The sequence below is a fragment of the Ranitomeya variabilis genome, chromosome 5, assembly GCF_051348905.1.
Source record: "Ranitomeya variabilis isolate aRanVar5 chromosome 5, aRanVar5.hap1, whole genome shotgun sequence".
NCBI classification, from domain to species: Eukaryota; Metazoa; Chordata; class Amphibia; order Anura; family Dendrobatidae; genus Ranitomeya; species Ranitomeya variabilis.
Window position 1 is genome coordinate 292,986,079 of NC_135236.1, and position 12,392 is coordinate 292,998,470.

At 39.7% G+C, this 12,392-nt stretch overlaps 1 protein-coding gene across 2 annotated transcripts in view; it reads left to right on the forward strand.

Annotated features, from left to right (window-relative positions):
• PLXNA4 (plexin A4) overlaps positions 1-12,392 on the forward strand; it is a 1,056,784-nt gene that overhangs the window by 985,493 nt on the left and 58,899 nt on the right. For both annotated transcript variants that reach the window (XM_077264448.1, XM_077264449.1), the window contains one exon: positions 3,117-3,216. In XM_077264448.1, the coding sequence (XP_077120563.1) occupies positions 3,117-3,216 (100 nt within the window). The remainder of the gene's footprint in view (positions 1-3,116; positions 3,217-12,392) is intronic.

Sequence of the window (12,392 nt, forward strand, 5' to 3'; positions counted from 1 at the left end):
TAAACTCACACCAAGTTTAGACCGTACAATGCACAGAAAAATTGTGGAAAACTAAAGAGCTACAACTTAGAGTCTAAAGGCCTCAGTTAGCATATGAAATGGTATTGTTTGATACAGTGTAGTTAAAGACAACAAATATGACTTGTTTGGAAGGAATGCCAGAAGGAAGCCTCTTCTTTCTAAAAAGAATATGGCAGTACAGCTATAGTTTGAAAATTTAAATCTAAACAAATCATAAGCCCTTAAGAACAATGTCCCTTAAACAGATGACACAAAATTGGAGATGTTTGGCCATAGTGACCTGTGCCACATTTGGCAAAAAACCGCATTCCATGGAAAAGATTTCATACTACTAGTTAAGCACGGTAGTGGAGGAGTGATGATTTGGACTTTTTGTGGAGCCAGAGCATCTGTCACCATGCAGTCTGTTAGTTTATCATGAACTTTTTTATATACCAAAGTATTCTACTGTAGAGTCAAATGTGAAATCATGTTTCCAAAACTAAAGCTTTGCCAAAACTGGATCATGCAACAGGACAATGATTCCAAACACAGCGACATATCGACATCAGAATGGCTGAAAAAAAAAAAAGCAAGGTGTTGCCATGTATTACCAGTATAAAACAATAATTAAAATGTAAAGGTCATGCATGCTGTTCCTATATTTAATGTAGGGGATGTTGAAAACACAGTGATATACAATTAATGTGTGGCCTGATTCAGCTAGATTTTTTTCCCAAGAATTCTGGCATAAAACACTTTAAAATGTTTCAAGATTTTTGCCTAACTTGATTTTATATAAAAATTAGCAATGTTTGGGGCATTAATGCTCTTCAGGCCAGTTTCAACAACTTTTAGAAATGTGGGCAGAGATAGGGAAGGCAGGTCATGACTAAACACACCCAATTAATTGATGACAATTCACTCTACGAAAGTACATCAGAAGAGTACTCCACATGCTGACTAGAGCAACATTTCTAGTGGTCGTACACGACAGCTGAAAGGTATGCCAATTTCATTAGGAGGCACACGCTTCTTTTAAATTTAGGTGCATCGTACAGCAGCACACAGTTTATCAAGGTGGACGTGCAAAACACCAGTCTTGATAAATTGGGCCCTCTGTGTTTGAGATATCACAGAGTTGCCAATTATCTCCTTGTGACTGTATCTTTCATGTATTGCGAGAATAACTCTCTGAGTTAAGACAACATAATAGCTTTATCTGAAATCATGTGTAAAACCACAGGTAACTTAGTGTGATTCAATGATGCAAGAGTTAGCATGAACTATGCGACATCTGTGTTTGGTATCATATGTATTACCCTTAGATTATATCATTTCACTTTGTGGTCAGATAATAGTGCATGGCATCAGTAATATTAGCTTGTGTGCATGTATGCTTTCTGTTAGATTAGACTCACATCTAGGTTAGTATTTTAATTTTTCTGTTTCATCATAGGGACCTCAAACCAAAATATAATAGTGGCAGATCTATGACATGATGGACAACAACAATGCTCAAGAGACACTTTATAGGTTACAGCAATGGATTTCTGTCCAGTGTCCATCTTCATACTGGAAAAAAATTGTGCAGCGTGCTGCATTATTTTTTCATTTTTTTTACTTGAATCAGCGATAGCGCCTCTGACTTTTTATTTACCCCTTCATGACCTTGGGATTTTCCGTTTTTCCGTGTTCATTTTTCACTCCCCTCCTTCCCAGAGCCATAACTTTTTTATTTTTCCGTCAATTTGGCCATGTGAGGGCTTATTTTTTGCGGATCAAGATGTACTTTTGAACGACATCATTGGTTTTACCATGTCATGTACTAGAAAACGGGAAACAAATTCCAAGTGAGGCAAAATTGCAAAAAAAGTGCAATCTCACACTTGTTTTTTGTTTGGCTTTTTTGCTAGGTTCACTAAATGCTAAAACTGACCTGCCATTATGATTCTTCAGGTCATTACGAGTTCATAGACACCTAACATGACTAGGTTAATTTTTATCTAAATGGTGAAAAAAAATTCCAATCTTTGCTAAAAAAAAAAAAAATTGTGCCATTTTCCGATACTCGTAGCGTCTCCATTTTTCATGATCTGGGGTCGGTTGAGGGCTTATTTTTTGCGTGCCGAGCTGGCATTTTTAATGATGGCATTTTGGTGCAGATACGTTCTTTTGATCGCCCGTTTAATGCAATGTGGCGGCGACAAAAAAAACCGTATTTCTGGCTTTTCGAATTTTTTTCTCGCTACGCCGTTTAGCGATCAGGTTAATGCTTTTTTTATTGACAGATCAGGCAATTCTGAAAGCGGCGATATCAAATATGTGTAGGTTTGATTTTTTTTTATTGATTTATTTTGATTGGGGCGAAAGGGGGGTGATTTAAACTTTTATATTTTTTTAATTTTTTTCACTTTTTTTTACTTTTTTTTAAACTTTTGCCATGCTTCTATAGCCTCCATGGGAGGCTAGAAGCAGTCACAGCACGATCGCCTCTGCTACATAGCAGCGATCTTCTGTTCGCTGCTATGCAGCAGAAAATCAAGTGTGCTGTGAGCGCCGACCACAGGGTGGCGCTCACAGCTGCTGGGGATCAGTAACCATAGAGGTCTCAAGGACCTCTATGGTTACAATGTACAAGCATTGCCGACCTCCGATCATGTGAAGGGGGTCGGCGATGCGCTCATTTCCGGCCGCCCGGCCGGAAGAGCAGGTTAAATGCCGCTGTCTGCGTTTGACAGCGGCATTTAACTAGTTAATAGGCACGGGCAGATCGCGATTCTGCCTGCGCCTATTACGGACACATTCACGGACTGTTCAAAACAGCTGACATGTCCCGGCTTTGATGCGGGCTCACCGCCAGAGCCCACATCAAAGAGGGGTTTCTGACCTCGGACCATCCCGTCCGAGGTCAGAAAGGGGTTAATTGGACTAGCAGTAGTCATTGACACAGGTAAATTTTCAGAACTATATGCAATGTACACGTCAATATAGGTCTATATAAACCTGGACTGTGAAGAAAAATTGTATTCACAGATTTAGAGATTAAATATTTAATTTGGGTGATTTATGAATGATGAAGCAATTGACTTATAGGTGTATTTTTTCATTAACAGGTTCCAGACGGTGCAGTGGTAGCACTGGTGTCTAAACAAGTCACAGCCTACAATGCGGTAAACAATTCTACTGTGTCCAGGACATCTGCCAGTAGATATGGTAAGGAATGATATCGCTATTTAATTGTTTGAAAAGCTCCATTGAGTTTATCCTGTTATTGTTACAGCTGAAAGTGATCAGAAGAATCAGATTTTCTATATAGCATATATTTACCTTTAAGGGGTTATTCAGCCCTAGTGACATTTTCGACAATCATTGCAGCCTGCTGAATCATGACAGTGTGCTTGTTGTCACTTGACTGCAGGTATGCTTTTTGCATACGTTTGGTCACTTACCGGTTAGATTATCATCCACTTCTCTCAATGTTTTTTCAGTAGCTGGATAATAATGTAGTCAGCATGTGGCTGTGGTCATGTGATAACTGCTACAATCAGCATGATGAGCCAAAATCTGAACAGCATGTAAAATACACCCTGCTAGGATTTGGCAAGGTTCAATGCTTGCCTTAAATTCCTCCAGGGCTGGACAAACCCTTTAATAGTGGAAATATTCCTTACCTTACTACACTAGGTCATAGGATCTGTGCAGTTCCAGTATACAATATACTTACTAGACTAGCCATATGACCTCTCTATTTTCTCTATTCTGGCAGTCCAAGAAATTTGAAGTGCACTGGGATGTCTTCCGAGTGCTGTCTGATTTTGTTCCACGGACTCATTGACTTGCATGGCTGAGTGCAATCCAAATATCGGATGCAAATCGTGCATGCTACATTTTTTTCCATGTAAAGACTTGGTCCAAGGACAAAATCGGACATGTTTACGGTCCCATAGAATAATATTGGTTCAAGTGCTTTCCGATGTTTTGTCGAATTGCACTCGGACTAAAGATATGATCGTCTGCATGAGCCCTTAGAATAGCCCACTACTGATTGATGGGAATTTAATCATTATGACTGAATATTGGTCAGTTTACTGGGGCAATTTTGGCCTGGAAAATCTAGTCATGTTTGTATATTTATCACAATTGTGAGATTCTTACTTCCAAAACCTGGTATAAGCAATTATGACAGCTTGGATTTATTCAATTGTATATAAACTTAATACATGATGTGTAATCCTGGTGTGGAAAATGTTACATCCTTCTTATTGTAGGGAAAGGATGATTGCCACAGACTATTACACTGAACAATTTCCCTTTTTGTTTTATATAATTTACGTCGGCTTCTCTTTTTCTTAGTATCACAGTCGAGCTTTGTCTTGTAAGCATGCTCTTATACAAGCCCAGTCCATGTACACGTTCTCTAACATTCATTCAGCATTATGTTGTACTGGCTGTGCCGCATTAAATTGTCAGGAAGATGCTCTCTGCTATTGCCAGGAGAATAACCATCAAGTGCCCCAGCCAAGCTCAGATTGTTGGAATATTAATTGGCTATGACAGTAGCTATTATCCTACTTTATTTCCCATATCGGTATCATGCCTATACTGAGGACAGTTACTGTCAGTTTTGATGCCGATTTCTAATTTGATGTTTAGCACAAGTTTTATGTCTTCTTTCAACTTGTGACTAAATTTAGATTGATTGAAGAAAGTGCAAAAAAAAGCCATTACGATTGTGTCATAATAATCCATGCTGTAATATCTGCACATATCTGCAAATCATATGTCACATTAGAAGTACCGTATTTTGCTTACTATAAGAACATAAGACGCACCCCAAATTTTGGGAAGATAAATAGGAAAAAAATGTTTTAAATAAAATGGGGGTCCATCTTATAGTCCGACTTTACGGTATCTTTCTGGTGGAGCGGTGTCACAGGAGGGAGGGTCACTGCTGCTTAGTCCCATTAACACAGTTGTGTGTACCATAAGTAAATAATGTAGTGGGAAACAGAAAATACCTTAATTTAGCTAATAGGAAGATATATCAGATACCCCCAACTAATCAATTATTTCTTAGCTTTTTTAAGTCCTGGTAAACCCCTTTAATCTCTCCTGCATAAGTGTATTTGAAAACACAAAGCTCATAAAACTGTCAAGTAATAAAGTACAATTAATGTAATTCTACATAATATTTGCAAATATACAAATATAAAGCAAATACAATTTTACTTTTATATTTTGATTAATTAGTGATTTTCTTCAAAATGTTTGATAATTTCAATTTATCTTAACTATGTGTGTCAGACAGTGTAGATAAGTATATAGACCTTACTATATTAGAAACAAGTAATTTGCATCTATCTATCGATCTATTTGTTTATCTGTAATCAATCTGTCTATATAAATAATAGAGATTATCTGCAGAGTATCAAATTCGAGTCGAGTTTCCTGAAATTTATAATTTCATATGAATTTGACCATTTTGAAATTTGATACATGGTTTGAAAAAAAAAAAAAAACTTGTCCGGCACAATTTCATTATTATCAAGCACTGGTGGTCAGTACCTGGGTCATCACAGATCAGTGGTTCCCAGTGAAGCAAAGTTTGTAGGGCAGAATCTTTTTCCATCTCAAGAGTAACTGGGTAAAGGTACCTTCACACGAAGCGACGCTGCAGCGATAGCGACAACGATGCCGATCACTGCAGCGTCGCTGTTTGATCGCTGGGGAGCTGTCACACAGACCGCTCTCCAGCGACCAACGATGCCGAGGTCCCCGGGTAACCAGGGTAAACATCGGGTTGCTAAGCGCAGGGCCGCGCTTAGTAACCCGATGTTTACCCTGGTTACCAGCGTAAAAGTAAAAAAAACAAACAGTACATACTCACCTGCGCGTCCCCCAGCGTCTGCTTCCTGACACTGACTGAGCTCCGGCCCTAACAGCAGAGCGGTGACGTCACCGCTATGCTTTCACTTTCACTTTAGGGCCGGCGCTCAGTAAGTGTCAGGAAGCAGACGCTGGGGGACGCGCAGGTGAGTATGTACTGTTTGTTTTTTTTACTTTTACGCTGGTAACCAGGGTAAACATCGGGTTACTAAGCGCGGCCCTGTGCTTGGTAACCCGATGTTTACCCTGGTTACCAGTGTAAAACATCGCTGGTATCGTTGCTTTTGCTTTCAAACACAACGATACACGGCGATCGGACGACCAAATAAAGTTCTGGACTTTATTCAGCGACCAGCGACATCACAGCAGGATCCTGATCGCTGCTGCGTGTCAAACTAAACGATATCGTTAGCCAGGACGCTGCAACGTCACGGATCGCTAGCGATATCGTTACAAAGTCGTTTCGTGTGAAGGTACCTTAAGTCTTTCTCCTGTAGGGTGTTTCGAACGGGATTATCTTTCTCTCCTCTTACATATTGTTATTTTCTGAGCAGTTACAAGCTTTCTAGTGTTGAGACTCTTGAAAGTTTATTCTCCACAAATTAAACTTTGGGGGAAAATTCAGTGGTTGGCGAATTGAATTTCAAAATATCCATTTATCTCTACTACCTATTCATCTATTATCGCATATAATTTTGGAGTTGCTAAAAGAGTAATTTGTACTATTTGTGATTCAAATGCAGTAAGTTGGGGATATGTCCTGTATTAAAAAGGAACAATATGGCTTTTAATAGCATCTTTAGAATTTTCGCAAATCCAGGTAATTTGCAAACATTGCAACATTCATATTACGCCAGCCACTCGCATTCCTTCCAAGCACCGCTACACTCGCTGTATGTTACGTTCGGCTTCACCCAGTACCTGTCCTTCACTCTATCTTACAGCTCGGCTGTTTTTGAGTCATAAGGGGGCATGGCTGAACTCTGCAAAAATTGCATCCATTCTGTCCTGCAGAGATCTGCTTCTTCAGCTAAGATATATCAGGCGATTCCACCCTTCATTCATTACCCGAATGTAGGTTCTTAGTAGCTCTGTCTCTAGTTCCTGTATTGGCTTACTCCTGTTTTGTCTCATCTGTTATTGACCTGAATTGCCTTCTTGTTTATCCTGATCTCTTCGCTCCTGACCTCGGCTGTGAATTCTGAACCTGTACTGCATGCCCTGACCTTGGACCATCTGACCTGGCTTTTGTCTCACTCATATGTACCCTGTACCAGAGTCTCTGCTGCAGTCCAGGGAACTGCTCTGGAGTGGTACCTGGTGTCTACCAGCGGCCCAGCTTATCCTCACCATCAGAGGCTTAGTGAATACCTGGTAGATACTTAGTAACATATCTCCAGGTTAAGCCCTGACTGTGGCAAAATGGGTCCACAACTACCAGCATTACAGTTAGCTTCATGTAACTGACCTTAATGTGCATGCAAGCCTCAATTTGCTGCTTTTTTTGGAACCAATGGCAGTTTTGCAGCAAACCTCATGCTTGCCATGTTTGTCTAGAAAACTGCACACAGGGCTTTAGCTGCTGATGGAACTTTTCAGTCAGTTGCAGGAGTAAACAGCATGGATGTTTGTGCTGCCAGAGCTAAAAAATAAGGCGTATTTGGCTAATAAATGATATGGCAAAGCTAAAAATTTGCCTATATTTACACATTGATTGTACACTTCCATGTCCTGTCCTTTTTCAAAAGAAAAGCAGACTGACCAGTAGAGTTCTATTAAAAATGGATCCATTTGTCTTGTCCGCGAGGCTCAGCATGTCCTATTGTCATCAGTTTTGAGTATTAGACTCAGCCATTAAAATTTATGATGTTTGTTATAAAGCAAAAAAAAAAGAAGACATACTTTTTACTTCAGGGTGCCATTTGTGTTTCATGCATTAAGAGTCAGTGGATAAATAAAAGTTCAGTTTATCCCCGTTTTAAAAATGGATGCGATAAAACAGATGAAGCATGGAAGCAAAATAGGCAATATGAAGGACAAATAAGAGAAAATGATAAATGGATGTGTAAATGTAGCCTAAGCGCTCGTGCATGCGACCGAAAATCCATTATGTCGTACTATTAAACAGTAATCATACAGTACATGTAAATAACATAGGGAACTTAGTTAACAGTATTTTGATCCAAAAAGCGTAAAAGCCATCCACCGCTACAAGGTGTACCCAAATAGGGATGGTCCTATCTCTAATCTTAAAACCTCACCTTGTGTCAGTCAACCTCAATATAAATGAGAGAAGAGCAGGCCCAATTGTTCAGACACCTGCTCATGGGAAGCTAATCATATGCAGGCAGCAACACACTGGGGAATGAAGGAAATTCCCCCACAAACCATCTGCTCTCCTCACTACAGAGTGATGATGTGCTGGAGCACAGCAGAGTTAAGTGTGATTAGCTGACAGCTTTCAGCTCTCATCTTTGGCAGTCTCATTACAAACAATTCTAGCATTTCTTCTCTCATAGTGCTCCCAGCTTGGCCAATCTTAAGCAAGAGGAAAAAGAACACATACTCACTATAGCTTAGAACAGGTTCTGTGTGAGACATAATGACATTGCTCTCCTCATTGCAGAGTCATTACAAGTGCCAAAGCACGGAAGATCTGAGTTTGATTAAGAGCTTTTATTTCCAGCAGTCAATGTGGGGCAATACAATGGAGTTGGCAGCATTACACTTGCTTTAGCAATGCTTATGTGTATCTGATCCTTCCAATAAAGCTCAATTGGATTTGAGAGTGGAGCTTCTAGAAGTGTTTGTAATCAGACACAACTTCTGCAGCACTGCCCTTCACCCCACACTGAACGCTAGAGATGAGATCTGAAAACTGTCAGTTAATCACACTCAGATCTGCTGTTCTTTAGCAAATAATCACAGTGCTGTAAGTTGAGTCTGTTTAACTGACTACTTGTCAATGCTATTCTTTGGCATGTTGTTCTTTTTTCCCCAAGTGTGTTGTTGCCTGATATTTGTGTTAGAAAGAGGGACAAGTACACGCCCACAATGAAATCTCTCTGGTAATGCCCACTTGGTCTTAAAAAAATGAACTGTTTAAGTGCCAAATCATTTGGTCACTAATATCTCTTTGACGGAGAGGCAAAAAAACCCCGAAAACCTTTTGTTCCGTGCTGCAGCACCTATCATATTGTATGCCCAGTTCAACATGAAACATTTGGTGAAATGTACTCTTTAAAGGGAACTTGGCACTATATTCATGCTGTCTTAACTGTGGGCAGAATGAATAAAAGCCTAGCTGTGGGATTGCAGCCAGGTGCGACTTACTCTGAAATGCTGTGGTGTTTCAGAGAAAATATAGTTTGAGAAGCTGACTGGAGACTTTATGGAGAGACCTGGCTAGTCCAATGTTGTCCCTGGCTGGCTTCGCTCTTTCCTGCACCAGGTGATTGACAGGTCTCTTTCTATGCACACGACTGGAGCAGGGTGGGTGAGGAGCTGTCGAGGACCACTTTGGATTTGTTACATTTCTCCCTATATTCCATGGCCACCCTTTCAAATTGTTTTCTCTGCCACATTTCAGAGTAATGCATATATAGTTGAAATCTTGAAGCCAAGACTTGATTCATGCTGCCTGTGGTTCAGAGAGCATGAATCTAATGATAGATTTCCTCTAATTGCTTATTTTGCTTAAAAAAGGACCCCTTCCAAAGATATATTTAATTCTGATTGTTCAGAGCAATGGTTTGCACCAAGGTTTTGAGTTGATAAGATGCAAAAAGTGTGAACATTGCTGCTTTGAGGCCATGTGCACACGTTCAGGATTTTTCGCGTTTTTTCGCGTTTTTTTGCTATAAAAATGTGATAAAAACGCGAAAAAAACGCTAACATATGCCTCCTATTATTTACAGTGTATTCCGCATTTTTTGTGCAAATGTTGCGATTTTTTCCGCGAAAAAATCGCATCGCGGAAAAAAAAGCAACATGTTCATTAAAAATGCGGAATTGCGGGGATTCCGCACACCTAGGAGTCCATTGATCTGCTTACTTCCCGCATGGGGCTGTGCACACCATGCGGGAAGTAAGCAGATTATGTGTGGTTGGTACCCAGGGTGGAGGAGAGGAGACTCTCCTCCATGGACTGGGCACCATATAAGTGGTAAAAAAAAAAGAATTAAAATAAAAAATAGTCCTATACTCACCTTCGATGTCTTCCCGCCTCTCAGGTGCATGCTGCCGCTTCGGTTCCTGTAGCTGGTGTGCGGTGAAGGACCTGCGATGACGTCACTGTCCTGTGATTGGTCGAGACCGGTCATGTGACCGCGACGTCATGGAAGGTCCTGCGCGCACACACCATCTATACGGAACGGACGCCGCTGAGGTCTGCAGGTGAGTATAAGCATTTTTTTTATTTTTTTAATTATTTTTAAACATTCTATCTTTTACTATTGATGCTGCATAAGCAGCATCTATAGTAAAAAGTTGGTCACACTTGTCAAACAGTATGTTTGACAAGTGTGACCAACCTGTCAGTCAGTTTTCCAAGCGATGCTACAGATCGCTTGGAAAACTTTAGCATTCTGCAAGCTAATTACGCTTGCAGAATGCTAAAAAAAACGCAAAAAAAAAAAATGCGGATTTCATGCAGAAAATTTCCGGTTTTCTTCAGGAAATTTCTGCAAGAAATCCGGACGTGTGCACATACCCTGCATGAAAAACAAACAAACGTACCCCTATGTTGCTTACCACTGTCATTAAATTGTTTGTGAGAAAGATTTTGGTAAACAGCAGGCTAGTTATTACTGACATGCCATGTCTGCTACCATCCTAAGGATCATTAGTTTCTGCTTTTAACCCCCAACCTTTTTCCTAGGACTGCTACATACAAAACCAAATGTAATGAGGCGTTTATGATGTCAACATAGCTGAACAGAGAGCCTGACTGATGTTTTCAATTAATCTCCCTTGGTACATTAACCCACTGACTGAAACCAAACCAAACTTTCTTCGCTGTCTGCTAAGTCTCTGACTTTGCAAAATATTGATTAGATACTGCAGTGTATTTCTCTTTATGTCATAAAATAAAATGTGTTTGACAAATAAAAGGTAAAACGTTGGCAGAAATGCTATCTATGCTGTAATTAAAATATTGTATGACCTATTTAGGGTTCTGGAAAATTAGTTTATAATGAAAACTGATCATTCCTATGGTCATCTTGTTATTAACTAGTTCCTTTATTTATTAGTAGTTTTTCAGTTTATATTCTACCAACCGTAATGATGCATTGAGAAATATTTTCCCTTTTTGATATCTCGTTGAATATTAACCCCTTCACGCCGCAGCCCTTTTTCATTTTTGTGATTCTATTTTTCGCTCCCCTTCTTCACAGAACATTAACTTTTAATCTTTCCATCAATATAGCCATGTTAGGGCTTTTATGTTTCCGGATGAGTTGTACTTTTGAATGACAGCAAAAAAGTGCAATTCCACAACTGTTTTTTGGATTTATTTTTACTATGTTCACCAAATGCTAAAATTGACTGGCCATGATTCACCAGGTCATTATGAGTTCGTAGATACCAAACATGTATAGGTTGTTTTTTATTTAAATGGTGAAAATCCAATGTTTGTTTAAAAAATAAATACATTCATTTTCTGAGACCTGTAGCATCTCCATTTTTCGCGATCTGGGGTTGGGTGAGGGCTTATTTTTTGCATGCTGAGCTGATGCTTTTAATGATACCATTTTCGTGCAGATACAATCTTTTGATCGCCAATTACTGCATTTTACTGCAATGTTGTGGCGACCAAAAAAACATAATTCTGGTGTTTTGACTTTTTTTCCACTATGCCGTTTACTGATTGAATTAATTCTTTTTATAGCTTGATAGATTGGGGCGATTCTGAATGCAGAAATACCAAAAATGTGTATATATATATTTTTTCATTATTTTATTTTGAATGGGTCGAATAGGGGGTGATTTGAACTTTTAAATATTTTTTTTTTTTTAATATTTTTAAATTTTTTTTTTTACTTTTTGCGTGCTTCAATAGTTTCCATGGGAGACTAGAAGCTGCGATAACCCAATCGCTACACATAGGCAATGATCATATTGCCTGTGTGTAGCAGAAATGCTCAGCCAACCACTGGGCGACGCTCATAGCAATCCAGCAATGACAACCATAGAGGTCTGCTGGATACCTCTGGTTGTCGTGCCGAGCTGACCTATCGGTGACCCACGATCATGTGACGGGGTCAGCTATGGGCGGGATTAGTGACACGCTTCTGTCATGATCACATTAAATGCCGCTGTAAGCAATCCACCCATGGCTGTAAGTGGCACATGTCATCTGTTCAAAACAGCTAACATTTGCTGGGAAAGATATGGGCTCAGCATCGGAGCCCACATCAAAGGGAGGGACACGACATGTGCCGTACTAGTATGGCGCAGGTTGTGAGGGGGTTAATATTTTACCTTTTAGTGTGTTTTTGTGC